This window comes from Xyrauchen texanus, chromosome 50, assembly GCF_025860055.1.
Source record: "Xyrauchen texanus isolate HMW12.3.18 chromosome 50, RBS_HiC_50CHRs, whole genome shotgun sequence".
Lineage (NCBI taxonomy): Eukaryota > Metazoa > Chordata > Actinopteri > Cypriniformes > Catostomidae > Xyrauchen > Xyrauchen texanus.
The window spans coordinates 7,800,194-7,816,318 of record NC_068325.1 but is presented as its reverse complement, the minus strand read 5'-3'; the positions used below and the strand labels follow the sequence as shown (position 1 = coordinate 7,816,318).

The 16,125-nt window shown below is 38.1% G+C and overlaps 1 protein-coding gene across 9 annotated transcripts in view; it reads right to left on the bottom strand.

The window, feature by feature from the left end:
• Positions 1-4,513: 4,513 nt before the first annotated feature.
• Positions 4,514-16,125, bottom strand: part of abi3bpb (ABI family, member 3 (NESH) binding protein b) — a 31,049-nt gene continuing 19,437 nt past the window's right edge. For 2 of the 9 annotated variants that reach the window (XM_052124104.1, XM_052124105.1), the window contains exons 10-21: positions 14,064-14,237; positions 13,200-13,265; positions 10,836-10,904; positions 10,273-10,386; positions 9,956-10,045; positions 9,569-9,778; positions 9,182-9,287; positions 8,508-8,587; positions 7,392-7,421; positions 6,533-6,691; positions 6,298-6,420; positions 4,515-5,800 (exon numbers count right to left, since the gene is read on the bottom strand). In XM_052124104.1, coding sequence (XP_051980064.1) covers positions 5,685-5,800; positions 6,298-6,420; positions 6,533-6,691; positions 7,392-7,421; positions 8,508-8,587; positions 9,182-9,287; positions 9,569-9,778; positions 9,956-10,045; positions 10,273-10,386; positions 10,836-10,904; positions 13,200-13,265; positions 14,064-14,237 — 1,337 coding nt within the window. In that variant the 3' untranslated portion in view covers positions 4,515-5,684. Of the gene's footprint in view, positions 5,801-6,297; positions 6,421-6,532; positions 6,692-7,391; positions 7,422-8,507; positions 8,588-9,181; positions 9,288-9,568; positions 9,779-9,955; positions 10,046-10,272; positions 10,387-10,835; positions 10,905-13,199; positions 13,266-14,063; positions 14,238-16,125 lie in introns of all 9 variants that reach the window. The other 7 variants (XM_052124108.1, XM_052124106.1, XM_052124101.1 and 4 more) reach the window with 6 other exon arrangements.

Here is a 16,125-nt window from a genome sequence, read left to right as displayed (position 1 = left end):
TGCGTCGGTTGGCTTGTTGGTCCTCACAAGAAATTTCTCCATTTTGATGTGTTTTCAATAAAGTTTAGGCAATATGTAACTGTGTGTGTTGTGTATGTTGAGAGACGTATCAGGGGCTAATCAGTCGGGACTTAGGCACAATATTTAATTAAACGAACAAAATAATTATTTTGCAGACAATTCAGATTTTATTTTAATACTTAACGATTGTAGTCCTCGTCAGTGTGTGTGTGTGTGTGTGTGTGTGTGTGTGTGTGTGTCTTAGTCATGTGGGTAGTTTTAGCTAAGTGTAGCTACTGCCTAGCAGTTAAAAAAAAAATACTGGCTAGGGCTGAGATTTGATCTAATCTTAAAAAAGAATGTTTGTGGGTTTAGTCTTTAAAAAGAATGTTGGGGTTTTGTAGTAAAGGCCTATGAAAATCGAGATTGATAAGACTAGCGAGAGCTGGCACAAGCGAACTTGGCAAGAGACTAGACTAGAGTGAATGGAAAGCTATGTCGTGAGTCAATTTAAATGCAGTGATTTATTTTTGTGTGAGAGTGAGTGAACATTTACATTTATACCCCGCTCTGTAAGCCAGGGCGGGAACGGCAGTGGCCATGCGCATGCGCGATTCATTTGCAGCCTGGACGCGGAGGGGTGTGTGTCTCCTCTCTGCTGAGCGAGGCTACTGAGAGACTGACCGCCTGTGAGTGCTTTTGGACGGGAGAGGGGCTCACGGCAGCACCCCCTGTTCGTTGAGCACAGTAGGCCTAACTGCAGAGTGATTCGTGCTTTTGAGTCTCCAAACACCACAAAAGTCGCTGGATTTGTCGCTTTTGACAACAAAAAAAAGCCGCCAGGAGGATGATTTGTTTGTGTTATAATCAGTGCTTGAAGTGGGGGGGAAAGGTGGCGGCACTCTCTTTGCATTGGCAAATCATGACATTTTTACAGTGAAAAACAAAACTTGGAGATACTGCTGTTACAACAATGTATTGTTATTTATTTAGCATAGCGCATCTCACAGCAATACTCAATCGTGTTTTGAATGATTCAGTGTTGTGAACGAATCGGTTGAGTCAAAGATTCAATGACCCATTCACAAACATCTGTCTCACTCTTGATGAATCGGCCGTTTGAACGAATCGTTTGAATGAACGACTCAATGACTTGCTTAATGAAACCGCTTATGCTTATTTGCGCTCACTATGGACAAACCAATTAAATTTGTTCAAAACTTTTTTTTTTTAAATCAGTCCAAACACATTTTAATTTTTATTCAGGAGTTATGTATATACCAAACTATAACTTTTTATGACAGTACTTTAGTGATAAAAAAATGTGCCCCCAAATTTTTTTTTTTCCCTTCCATCGTAGCCTACTCGCCCCTATAGGTGCCCCTATAGGTGCAGGTCTTATCACAGATCATTTCTGTTTGAAGGTATACTTCTTGTTCTTTTTCTTAGTGTTGTTCTTCTGATATATATGGGAGTGATATCTTTTGAAAGGGTTAAGATGTTTGGTTAAGAGGTCTATTTAGCATGGTTATCATGCTACATGCTATGATTGCTTAGAATGCTAATTGGTTAGCATGGTAACTGTTGGGTTTTCTATCTTATAAGGCTATTTGATCACAATGCTATCTGTAGGGCAACATTAGCTTAGCATACTAATCAGTTAACATGATAATCAGCTAGCATGCTAATCAGTTAAATACATCACAAGCAGTGTTTGTCTCCACCATTTTGAATACTTTTTTATTCAAAACTTGCCAACTCTCAGCTTGGTATATCTCTTCAGCAACTGGAAAACCTGTGGCAAAGTGCTCCAGCGGTATGATGCAAAATACCTGTGTGCTGTGGTGGAAAGGCTGCTGGTTCAGCAGCTTGGGATGACTGGGAAAAACTTTGGGTAATTGCAAAATGCCTCTTTCTGCTGTGTTTGATATCAGCACTCCACCCTTTTGAATAGTTTTTAAATTTAAAACATGCTGACACTCATCTTGGTATATCTCTCCAGCACCTGTAAAACATGTGGCACAGTGGTCAGTGTGCCATGCCTTTGTGCTCTGGAGATCAAAAGATTGTCAGCTTGGGGCAGCTTGCAAAGTTTTGAGTATTTGCAAAATACATTATGGACAGCCTTCTTTTTGCTGTGTTTGATGCAAGGCCATGTCATCTCTCCAGCATTTTGAATACTTTTTTTATTATCCAAAACCTGATGACTATAAGCTTGGTATTTTTCTTCAGCAACTGTGGCAGTGTGATCCAGTGGTAAGGTGCACTATACCTGTGTGCTTTGAAGATAAAAAAAAATGCTGGATTGAGACCAGTTTGGGGCAACTGGAAAAACTTTGCGTAATTGGAAAAACTTTGAGTAATTGCAAAATACATCATGACTGGTTTGTTCTTTCTTTCTGTTGTGCTTGATAGCCATATCTTCACGCCACCATTTTAAAGATATTTTTTTTTATTCAAAACCTGCTGACTTTGTCTCTTTAGCACCAGTACAACTTTTCTGTTTCTATACCTTGTGTGGTGACTTGTGAAGTAGTGTGGGGTTGCTTTGCATATAATAGTGCAATGTGTTGTACTTACTATGAAGTAATGCTTGCCATATCAGAGATTTTTAAAAATTCTGTTCACTGAATGGTTGCTGAGCTTTTTCCCAAGCAAATCTAAATTTTCCCCTTTTTTGAAAAGTTACATTAATATATAAAGTTGATCATGGTAACAGCTGTGCTTGGCTGCAATTCCACTAAGTTCAATATGCCCATTGTTAACTGGTGGTTATGTGTCGTGTAGTGGATAGTACACTGAACTCTTGAACAGAAAGTCATGGTTTCAAATATGTCCTGGGTCAATGTGATATGTGCCTTATCTGTGAGAACTTTGGGTAGTGTTGTGCAGTTGTTTCTGTTCTGGTGCTTGGCCCAGTAATGTTATATTTAGGGCCCAGTAACTGAAAATGCAGAGGCCCTACTGTTCTTCTAAGGATTATTACTATTATTGTTATTATTATTAGGGTCCAAGCACTGAAGCTGGACACATTTCATAATTATAGTCATTAGGTCCACCCAACAGGAAGTTGGCCATTTTAGATTTTTTTAATATTGCAGTCAATGAACTTTGTAGATGTTAACTTGCGAACAGATTTTTGATATTTTGAACGGTGTCGCAATACATTTATGGCGAAAATGGGAAATAAGAAGTGACTTACTTTTAAACTTTTAAATCCTCCACCTAGTTTATGCTTTATGTCATATGTGATCTTTAGGTTGTGGTTAATGCTGTGCAATGCATTTCGGTGCTTGCAGCTATATTTTAAAAATGTACTTGTCCTTATGAAAGTTACCCATTGTTCTTTCATTGTTTAACAGTGATATTTGTAATATTAAGGCCATGACCACAGGTAAGACCATGGCTGCCTCCCAATTACCATGGTTAGGTCAATGTAGACAGTATAAAAAAACTATAGTACTTCTTATGAAAAAAAAAAAAAAGCAGTCTAAATACTTTTAGAAACTTTAAATACAACTTTTATAGTTAAAAAATAAGTCTTATAGAGTAGTGTGTGTGCTGTAGTGGTTCATTTTAAACCACACATAATTTGCCTCACGCAGGTGCGTATGTAAGTTATGTAAAGTATATTTAGTGCTTATAAAGTGCTGATGAATAATTTACATTTTCTCTGGCTGCGGCCAGACATTCAGAGTATATTAGATTCAGGAAAAACCCTGAAAACATCACCCGCTAAAGTGGCTAGTAAGAGTGATAGAGTTACCCGCCACTGCCGTGATCTACCCGTATTTGGCAGGTGTTAACCCTTTCGCCCATATGATCAAACCGGTTTGATTACACTAGGCTGGGCTCAGACATGTACAATCAAACCGGTGTGATCTGCATTCATGCTGCTGTTTACCAGCAAAATCGGTAGTCATAACGACTGAAGCGGGTGTCATAATGAACCAGCTGCTCAAATAGTCTTTTCAACATCACAATACCTTTCAAACAATCCCCAAATAAAAGTATAAAGTCATTACCATCTGAGCACACTGTTTGGATGTAGTGCTACGGCCATGTTTCTGACATCAAAGAATATACAAACAAGTCAGTCCACTCAAGCCTACTCCCATTTCATTCTTCACAACCACTTCCAGGGCTGGGAGAGTGGATGTGCAAGGTTTTTAGAACCTACTATGCTGCTTTTGTGTGCTTCTATGATGATACAAACTCAGAATCCCATCTTGCATTGCAACGGAAATATGGCAGCGCACATAGCCGGCAAGCGTATTCACGATCGCATCTTATCTGTCATAATCAACGATTAAAAACATCTAAAAAACACATTATATGTTTGATAATATATAATATGTGCTCCAGTGCATCTGCTGTGAAGTGTATGATAAGATTTATTTTAATTACAGCACACATTAAAGATCTCATGCTGGGAAACAGGAGAAACTCACGTGCAAAAAGGTTAATGTCAAGCCCTGGTTTCATTGTAATCATAAAAAAATAAAATGAAAACAAATAGGACACAGATGGTTTTCTTACAAAAAGAAAAAGAACTTTTGATATTTATTATTGAAAAAACATCAACATCATCTTACAAACAAACTCCATAAAAATATGAATAAGTCAGATCAAATCTGCCTTGAGGATTGGCAGGGAAAAAAACTGTACAAAATATGTAACCCATACAAGCTGTACTTTGTTCAGATCTTCAAGATTCCTTGAAAATCTCTCGACTAACACTCAAAGAAAGAGTTTTTTTTAAGAAGGCTGGAGCGGTGTGACTTGAATTGTGTTTCACAAGCTTGAGGGGGAAGATTTGTAATCCTTACATAGGTTTCCTGAAAAAATACTCTCTCCATATACATATAAATACATTTGTGCTGTGCAAATTGCAAGTGTAAGGTCTTCCTTACAACCTAGAACCAAAAAAAATCACCAGGGCTTACAATTGAAGACCATAGCCATGGTACAAGCATCTGACTGAATGTTAATTTGCATGTGTTGTGCCTGTAATCCCAACCTGTTGTAAACATAGACGTGTCATCGCCTTGTGTCCATTTTTTCTATGTTAGTGGGGTTAACCTGACTTTTTGAGCCTTTTGCTAGTACAATGTGTTTGTAAAAGCAACATAGCAAAGAGTCCCAGCTATACATATGAGTTTCAGTTTAAATCTGACATAGAGACTTACAATATCAGTACTAAACTAATACAGCTGCCTCTGGTGATAGACAAAAGCCCAGGCTATCTTTACTGCTTAAGCGCATAATCAAAGCCTGGCCCTTCCTCACTAAAAAAAAAAAAAACATTACAAGAAACATGTCACCACAAACTTTGATAAATAATATTACACAAAATATCAAAATAGTTTCAGGGAGCCTGCTTCCCAATATTTAAACAAGTCTTTTTTTTCCTTTCTTTTTATATTCATCACTTCAATGTATTTGAAGTAGTTTTCCTCATAGTGAATTATTTCATTTTCTCTAGTTATCGTACGATAAATAAAGAGATGAGGCATTGTTTTGCTATTACATATCACAAATGCGCTCAAAAGAATTCCCTGACTCTTTGATCCTGTACACTATTATACATTGTACGACCTTTAGTGACTTAGGCTGAGGAGTGACCGAACTCCCAACCAATGAGAGTTGCTCTTCTGGGTTCTGTGTGGACACTTGCTTGAGTCCTACCATTTTCCTGGGATTGGCGTTCCACATTCATACCATGCAACATAGGTGATGTGGGAGTTTCCACCTATCTGACCAAAGTTGACTGGCTCTTGTCTCATTGCTCTGAAGTAGCCTAAAAGACAAGAAAAGTATTAGAATTTGAACCAGGTACAATTTAAAGCCATCAAATTCTCAAAGTTGAAGTGTGTAATTTCTGCACCACCAAAACTTTTTTCAAATAACTTTTCTGAACACTGTCGTTGGTCAGAAACTGACATTTCCACCCCTAACTCACACCAATGGTTGAGTCAACATTGCTATGTTGGGCTGGTCAGGATGCTCAAACAATAAGCAATATTTTTATAGTACCACAAAGTCACAGTGTTACATTTTTGGGGGAATCCACCCTAGAAAGCTGTATTCGCAGTCGTCTCTGCACAATTAAGCTGGGATAATATCAAGTATTTTAACATTAAAAAAATTACACACTTCGGCTTTAATGTCTAGGTTAGAAAAGAAGACTACTTTTTGTAACAACCCAAAATGTCAAATGGTTAAAATGTTTGTGGTAGAAAGTATATTTGACATTATATTTGTTATTCTTTATATTTTTTCCTGGAAAAGTGCTACCTGGCCTGTTTGACAGCTGGTCTGCTGGTAGTTGAGTGCCTGTTCTTCCATCTAGGAATGAGTCCACAAACTGGCAGTGGTCCTCACCATGACCTGTCTGGTCTCCAATGTTGTAGAATTTACCTGAAGGGTCATGGAAAGGACAGAGCTGCCAATTTAAAGTCTACCGTGCCATATAAAATGAACACAAAAATTTAAATAGATCAGCTTTAATAATTGTTTTTGTTAGACTTACCATTGAGGGAGTCGCTCAGGTAGATCTTGTACCTTAGGGAGTTACAGAGCTGGATGCCAACAAATTTGCGGTACCACGTCCTCTTCACATACTGCTTCCCATTGCACTCAGAGTAGGAGTCAGTTTTGAAGGGGAACTGCGTCCAAATGGCATCTTTACCTTTATGCATTGCAGAACAAACCCAGAATGTTATTTTATGAACTGATCAGCCCAGATATTATGTTCTGGAATGTATTGTGCTGAGCATTGTGACATCAATGTTTCATTCAGTTGTCTTTTCAAAAGAACATTGAAGTGCAGACACAATGTTTGTTGATACACATGTTAGCAAAGGCTTGCTTGACAGAGTAAAGGAGCTGTTCCATTAGTCTCTGTTTCCATTGGCTCCTGACATGATATTTTCTGACTATTGGCTTACTTGATATCCATTGTTTCATTATTCTGTTGATTTAGGCTTGAATAGTATATATTCCAATACACCAAGAAGAAATCAAGGGAGTTGAATACCAGACTGGCCCTTTGGCCAACAACTGAAATAAGGTAACTGGGTCTCTTGTTGTTGAGTGGGGTCTGTCAGTTACATGAAGGAAGATGCTATTATCCATTTGCTACTCTTGGGTAAATGTTTTGTCTGGCTGATAATTGTATGTGGAAGAAATAGACTTATAGGATGTCCACACAGCTTTCCTTTGCCTTCTCTTTTTTGCTTTTTTTATTTTTTTACCCATTATCATTTTTTCCTACTTTAATATTTCTATTTCTTTGCCTCTACTAGGACTGTTCATTACATTATCCATTTATTCAACAGACAGTAATTTGTCACCTGAAAAAAGTAGGGTTGCAAATAAGAAACACATACCTGAGACATTCTCGCTCACCCGTGGATCCGCTGCAAGATAAAACAGGAATAAAATGAGGAGGAATCAGAAATTATGGCTTTTTTTTATAGCCACCTGGTCATAGAGACAATTAAAATTATTTGTAGACTATAGGAAAGTTATGGACACAAATCAGCCAATTCTGCATTGGCTATCCATGGATGGGCAGAGTGCCTTGAGCAATGAAGTACAATAAATTCCAACAAGCAGAAAATAGAGTTTTTCCAACAGATCTGAATCTCTCTTGTGAGTAGAGATCAGCTGGCATGAACTAACTTGCCAAAGCTATAGGGGAGAAACATTGAGCCTCAGGGACTTTGGCAGTAAAATCTCATCACTTAGTTTTCCTCTATTGCTCTCCCATCATTGCACATATGGACTCTCTTTTCCTCCTAGTTGCCTTTGCCCTACTCTCTTTCTTTCTCTCATTCCCTTTCTTCTGCTGGCCAGACAAGGTTTAAAGCTAAAGCCCACCCGCCACCCCCATAAAACATGTAGATGATGTGGGTCTTCATTTGTTCGTTATTTATGATATGTTGTTTGTGAGTGTGTAAGACAGGCAAACATTGGCAGGTTGTCAGCACTCTAGGGCTGCATCTGTGATGGAGCCAGAAGTTACGACAGGACAGGGATATGCTGGAGTCATTAAGTTAACAACAATGAACTCATAACATACATCTCTAAGATATAAAGACAAAAATCACAAAAATGGTTGACTTGCAGACATCAGGGCCATATGTAAAGCCATGGCAAAGCAATTTGCCCAACCTCCCTGGGGATATTTGTATTATTATGCCACTTTTAAAACATATCTCATGTTAAAACTGGGATTTGGGTGGTTCAACTGACCTCTTGTGTCCAATGACTCATGAGTAAACTATGACTAAGACAAACAAACATGCTGATAGCTCCAGGACCTCTGTTATTAAAATGGCATATGTTTAAAGCATGTCAATTACAAGATACAAATATATATTCTATTGCAACTAATCAGTATAACCAAATGCATATAAATGCATAATAAACTTGTCATATGTATATAACCATTTGCACATCTGCTTATTTGCAATGCATGTGCTCAAGTTTGAAAGCATTACCAGACTCTGTGTTGAAAGACACTGGTTTGCTGGGCTGCCCCTCCCCAAGCTCATTCTTGGGCTTCACCTTGAATTCATAACTGCAAGGCAAGACAAAAAGATGTGTCATGTGGCATTACATTGCTGCTTTGGTCCAATCACATAAAACCATTAGGTATATTCATTTCAGATCAAAAGTTATACTGCTAACAGTGCAGAAAGTCTGTTTAATACCAAATTATTAAAATATATTGGAACACTGGTGGGTTGTTTTCATATTTTAAGCAAAATTAGGTTCTTATTTTCCCATCTTCTGAGCCCTGAAACTTGATATATTTATTCTGCAGAGTCTGAGGACGGAAAGCATGTGGCCACCCCTTTAATGGATACTCCATGTGTGATGTAGAGACATTACCAAGGCACACGTGCCTCAAGATGCAGTCCATAGGAAGCCCTGGTTATATTGTGTCACCAGATCACAGGTCTATTTTTAGCCTCATTAAAAAGCCAGAAAGCGTGGCGGCTCCCCTCCAACCAGACCAAAGCACAGAGATTCAACACCTTGTCTCTCAGGTTGCATGAAAGTACTAACACTCATGGTATTTGACACTCACATAAACCAAAACTAATCTACCAAATCCACCAGGGTGCTTTGTATGGAGAGGTTAGAGACAAATATTGCATTGAAGTTCTACCTGCTCTCTGGTTTGAGGTTCTCCACAGCTGTGTGAGTCTGGTTTGTGATCAGGATGGAAACCTGTTCACCATCAGGTCCTTTAGTAGTGGAGATAACCTCGTATTCTACAGAAAGAGACAATGAGAATAGGGTAGAGTAAGGGATAAGGTTTGACTCAAAGTCAAGGGATAGAGTTCATCAAATTCAAAGGATAGGGTTTAACTCCATGAGTCCTCAAAGATAAGGAATAGGGTATAGGGTCTTATTGAAGAGAAAGGATTAGGGTAAGTGTTTAAAGTCATATTTCATTCCACCAACACAATATAGTTCACACTTCAATTGTTAAGGTCCTCAGATACAGTTGAGCTCAAACCTACAGACATTTTGCCATGGTCTTCAATCTTACCTTTGGTCTCATTGTCTGTTTTTTCCCAGTCTAGAATGATGAAAGAGGGGCATCCTTCAACGGTTACCACTGTGAGGTTGGATGGTGCTGTTCTTGGCGGACTGGTGGCATTTTGTTCTACTCCCTCCTCTTCAGGAAAGTAACTCAGAGAGGTGGTAATAGAGCATGGTTCATCTGGCTTTTTATCCGTCTTATAGACCACATGTGGAGCTGCAGAACACCACAATTGTGTTTCAATTACGACACCTATACTCTTGCTTTGGCCTCAAAACACTCACATTAGATTTTAGACTGATTACAATTTATGATGTATGCATCACAATGATGCATAATCAGCATCATTGAGACTGCTTGGCACGACTAGTTCAGAGTGAAAAGTCTCATTACCAATGTAGCGTTCTTTGCCCATGGCATCAACTTTGGAGGCAGGAATAGAGCTGAATACTGAAGAGTTCTCCCATGTCTCAAAGTGGGGTGCTAGAACACAAAATAAGTGTCAACCAATTTCAACAAAATCGTTGTTGACAGATTGTATCTACCTAGGTATTTGTACACACCAATTGAAACTTTGGGCACACATTCAGCAGACATTTGTACCTTCAGTAGAATATATGAACACTTCCAGATTTTTTTTCAGGACAGGAGACAATTACAAAGAGGTAAGGCCAAATTATCTAATTTTAAAGCATCCTGTGCACACATACCTATAACTGCAGAAGCTGATGTTGTTTTTGGTTTGAATGGTTTCGCTGTAACAGGTGTCAGTACCACTTTTAAGAAGGAGGTTTTGTCCTGATTCAGGTCTGTCATCTTGTCTGCTGTGTACACAGAGAAGTTAATTTATGCGACTGCTTAATGACATCTTCTTTAATTGTTTAGTCATTCTTGACTAAATAGACAGTGTTTTTTACCCCTTAAGGACAATTATGATTAAGAGCACACTAAGGCATGTGCTATCTTTGTTTCTATGACAACACTTTGTAAATTAAGATGACTTTTCAATGGTTTGTTGCAGCACCTTAGGTTTAGCAAATTCAGCATTTTTTCTGTTTAGCTTGAGTCAGCTATGTGGTTCTTTTCATCATTTTATTTATTTTTTTTTTCAGATCAGTATATTCATGTCTTGGTTCTTTAAAGTAGGGGTTTTCAATTTGTACAGACCCAGTGAGTACAAAATCTGCAGCGAGTTTGCGGCTAATTTAGGTTTGCAACCTTTATTTTGTTCTTGTTTTTTTTTTTTTTTTAAGAAAATTATTTTGTTACCTACCTAATTCTCCTGGTTTGTCCACAAGATTCGTCTTTTTTGCTGGAATAGGTAAACGTGCAGCTGGAGAACCTATGATGACATGAGTTGAAATCACTGTTACTTCAGGCCAGAATTAAGTATCCTCCTCTCTTTTTTCTCTCATCTGTATCCAGTAATAATGAACTTAAGATGAGTATGCAGTCATTTGACAATGCCCCCCAAAACAATATCCAGCACTGCAGCAAAAGGTCAGAAGTAGCCCTTCCCTCTAATCACCACAAATCTTCTTAGCATTCTCTTAACTTAATGTTTAATTCTCATGAAAAACAGTGGAACACATCACAACCACCCTTAACTCAGCTCAACTACTTTTCTGCAAACCGATGTGATCTCATTGAGTTTTAATTTATTTATTATTTGCAAGTTTTCAGCTTTTTAGATATCTGCGGAAATAAAATAATACCCCTGATTCAATAAGCAGAAATATTACAGCACAACAGACATTATTTTCATCTTCAACCTTTCATTGTCTATATCAAGACAAACCACAATAATCAAGCCAAAACTCACTACATAAATTCACGTGACACCGTAAAAATGTTCCTGCTTGGAAAATTGCTCAAATTTAATGCATATTCTAAATGATGTCTCACAAATTGAAAACACTTGTTGTCAGATACCCTTGTCTGTGATGGGAGCCAAATATCGAACAATCAAGGTATTTATTCAACTCTAACAGAAAAGAGTTTCTACTCCAAAATACATTAAATAGAAATACATGAAATGCCCTCATTTTGAGCCATAATGTGGACAAACACAAGGGTTGAAAAATGGATTTGAAAGTCACACTCTAAATAGAAAATTGAATATGGTTAAATGCTCAAATTATCTTTTTACACAACTACAATGCTCAGTTTACTTTCTTTGTGAATCTGCACTTTGGATGCTTTGCATAAGAGTAGCAAATTGAGAGGTCAAACTCACTTGTGAAGTTAATTGCAAATGAAGGAAAATTCCCTTGACTGTTTTCTTTCTGATTGCATGGATGAAGTCTAAACATTGGCACTTCAACTGCCTTTCAGGCCTTCAGTTCTCCATGCCATCTTGCAGTACAGCCAAAAGCAAACAGGCAAGAGCATGTGGACCCTTCCCAGGAAAACTAATTTAATTTATATCTGAGGCACCATGTTGAAACTCTCAGTTCATCACAGCATAATCAAATAGAGATCAGCTCCCTAAACCCTGTGGTACGAGTAAGTATCGAAAATCTGGGTGGCAAAAAGCCGAAAATAAAACTAAAGACCAACAGATGTCATACTTTTGAAGGAGGAAAAGTAATTATCTGAAGAGCTAGCCGAAGGTTTTTGGTGGTGGTGACCATTGATTTGGTCTCATGCCATCTGTGGTTAAATGCTTTCAAGGTGCTAGTCAAGAGGGCAGTTGCTGTCAAAATAATCGGCCCATGTCATTGCCATACAAAATCCACCACATTAGGCACCAATTGCCCATGATTACAATGGATGGGAAGTGAATTGATGTAAACAAATCATGATAATTAAAGCTTATTCCTCAGGTGCCAATGGTCTCTACACAAATGTTATGTTGATTTGTTGTATTCCACTGTTTTTGCACAAGTCAAAGGATGTGACTATTAAATGCACTCCCCAGAATTTAGGTTATATAGTGTACATGCATACATGTTAGTTAGGGGGGTTATGTTGGTGGTTGAAACACCCTTATCTTCAATTTATGAGCAAAAACATAAACATATCCCAAAAGCTGTTGTGATTGTGAGACATGGACATACAATATGGCAGACTGAAAAGGACTTCACACCACATGGAAGCTTTTGACTACAACAAAGCATGCAAGTAGTCATGCACACCATAATATTCAACCAGAAGCAGTTACAGTCCTCTGCAGAAGGGAGTAACAAATATTATTGCTAAAACACACAATCAAAAGAGCCACAAAATGTTACCAGACAGTTTAAGACAATGTGGTGGGTTTTTGTGTCTTCCAAAAAACATAATTAATGTTTTCCCTAGGAAAAAAATGCTCTACGGCATCATTTTAAAAGTACCACATTGATGGTCTTGCTTTGCAAATGAAAGAAACTTCTCAGCCATTGAAAATCTGGGGAAAAGCTTTTGACAATTACACCACAAAGCTTGTGGCAGCACAGGATCTGCTTAAGCTTGCAAAACAACAACAAACTTTGAAGACAACATGACAAATTTGCCAGCAAACTGGTGAATGAACAAATGGATGGACAAAGACAGGTTTACAGGAGATGGAGATGGATGGTAAGGACACGTCACAAAACAGTGTTTCTGCGGGTTAATGATGGCTAACACACACAGAGTACGAATCAACTCTTTTTACCCATTCTTGCTCTGGACCACATGACTGGTTTGGGAAGAGAGAGTCCCTTATGGTGTTCACCGTTAGCTGTGGGGGGAGGGGGGGAGAGTGGATGTTATGGAATAAAGGAAAACTATGGCAGCATCATATTGTTTTGTTTTTTTGTTGCTGTTGTTGTTGTTGAGGTTCACAGCAAAATCGTGTTTTACAAAGACCCACAGATGGAAGTTAAGTGGAATTATAGGTGGCCACTCAACTGCCTGAGGAGAAGAGAGGCTCTTTAAAATGAGATTTGTGCACCAGCAGTCTATATGCACGTCAGGCAAAAAAAAAAAAACACATATTTAACACAGTAAATCTGTCAATGAGTGACAGGTTGATGGCCTGTTTGCACACACATGGAGAAAATGTGGTTCTGAAGAGAGACTGAGGGACCTGCCAATCTGTGGTGCTGCAAGATAAATGCAACCAAAATAACTTGGTGCTGGTTGTGGAGAATAAAGGGCAACTTAATGTAAAAGTTCTTCACAGAGCAAAGATCATAACATGACTGTACAAAGGGCTGAAATAAAAAAGAAAGAAAGGAAAAGAGCAGAATAGGACCCTACTAGAATAATTTATTTTAAACTGTTAGTTGTGTTTTGGAACATGATAGCTGGTTTCTAGCTGGTCCAAGCTTTTCATTGGCTGGTCGGCCATGCCCCAAAAACCAGCTATACAACCTTAAGGTGGTTTGACAAGCTGTTGGATTTTTTTCGCCTTGCTGGTCCAAGAAGGTTTACCAGCTCAGACCAGCTTTGACCAACTAGAAACCAGATACCAGGTTATAATATGCTGCTAACAGAGTTTTTTAGAAGGGGATGGGGTAGAAATAGTTTATTTTACCCCCATATCTTCGGGAGGAGTCACCGAGCCTGGGGGAGGAAGGTCTTATGCCATTAGAGAGAGGAGAAAAAGGGTCTCTGCCCAGTGATGTATGGTTCCTGCTGGTCACTGTTAGGATTGAATCGTTGGGTTTGGGTGGAAGAGAAGAGATCGGGCCAGTCCGTATGCTCTTACCTAGATGGAACAAAAACAGCAACCGCAGATTTGGTTATGCAGTGTCAGCTTTGGGAAGTGAATTCCATGCTGGGGCAGGTACAACCATGTGAGGGCAGCTATGTGTCAGAAAACGATGCTGTTTATTATTTTCGGGCAAGAGATGTCTACATTTAACAGCTGGCTAGCTCTGTTTCAGTTCAATCTACTATTGAGTCATTTGATCTTTCTACTAATTGCGCTCAATTAAAAAGTTGTGACATCACTACATTTCTTTGGTGATTGTTAAGTCCAATTCTGCTAACTGGATGCAAGTATGTTAAAATGTTTTAAACAAAGCTAAAAGTACTGCATTCTTATTGGTAGCTGAATTTTTTTTATCAAATTAGCCAATATTTTTAATAAATGAGCACATAAGGAGCAGGGGTATGTGTAGAACATTGGCATTCAAAGATGCAGAAATTCCAAGCAGGCCTAATCAAACTGGAGATTTAACCAAATTCTTTCTAGCAAGTAAGTCCACTGGCAGCCATCTTTGGAATGCTCTCGAGCTATTTTTCTACAGTATGTGAACAAGCTGCATTCAAGTCAGCTCCTATCTTCTTGAACGGAGAAAGATCGAAATCTTGAAAATAGTTGGTCTAGATTATGATCAAAGTACATATTTCAAATCAGCGGTACAATCTGACAACACTGGTATCATAAATTGTGATTCTTTAACTTAGATTACAAAAAAGAAAAATAATTCCTGGCTTGTATAGATAATCGTGTTCTCGAGTTGATTGACAGCTATTGTCTATTCCTTTGTTTACCTTACCAACATGATAATGCCAAACTTGAATTGAGTAAGAGAATATTTAGCAGAGACAGGCCACTTCTAACAGATGTAGAAAGGAAGTCCCGCCTTACAAGTAAAAGAGCCAATCACAGTTTAGATACAGACATTGCCTGTAAAAGACATTGCCTGTAAAATAACTTGAGAACGCGCATTAGCATTAGCTATACAAGCGGGGAATTTTTATTATAATTATTTATTTTTTTGGCGTAATCTGAGATGAAGAAGCACAATTTATGATTCCAGTGTTGTCAGATTTTACTGCTGATTTGAAATATGTTCTTTGATCTTAATGTTGACCAACCGTTTTGGGTGTAACTTTCCCCATTCAAGTTATGAGCTGCTCTTGTATTCCGCTTGGTTACAAAAAATTATAGTTTCCCAAAAGCATTCCAAAGATAGCCGCTGAGTGGACTGACTTGCTATAAAGACTTTAATGCAACTCGTTTCAGAGATTTTAACAGTTTTTTTGCTTGATGTTTGATCTCCACGTGTAAACGCGAATGAAATCTTTACAGCCATTTTCTAAAAAAAACAAAAGAAAAAGGTTTTAAGACAGCTAATATTCAAAATAATTATATCTTGGGTACAGAAAAGTTTAAAATTATATCAATAGAAAGCAGAGATCTTTTTACTTTAGTGCATGAAACTCAAAATGTATACAGTATGATCTGCATTTTTCTTGCAATTGTCCGCCAATCTTGGTTAGATTTTTTACTAAGATTAGCTTACATTGCAGTGCATTCTGAATTTTCCTTCTCTGCAAACATGTCTTAGTAGGCATCACAATCATGTTATCTAACATTTGGAACATAATTCGCATTAGGAGCAGCTCACTACAGGAGGTTTTGAAACAGAGTTACCTTATTGTCAATACAATAAATTAAGTTAGAAACTGCTATTAATAGGACAACTATATGAATGAAGTGTAAATTTAACATTAAAAACATGTATGTTCTGACTACAGTGAGGCTAAACCTGAGTGTTGATAGTTGCAGTAAAGTGCAGCAGTGCATTCCTGTGAATATAAGACATGGTGTATGGGAGGAAACAGGAAGGCTGGGATTTCAGACA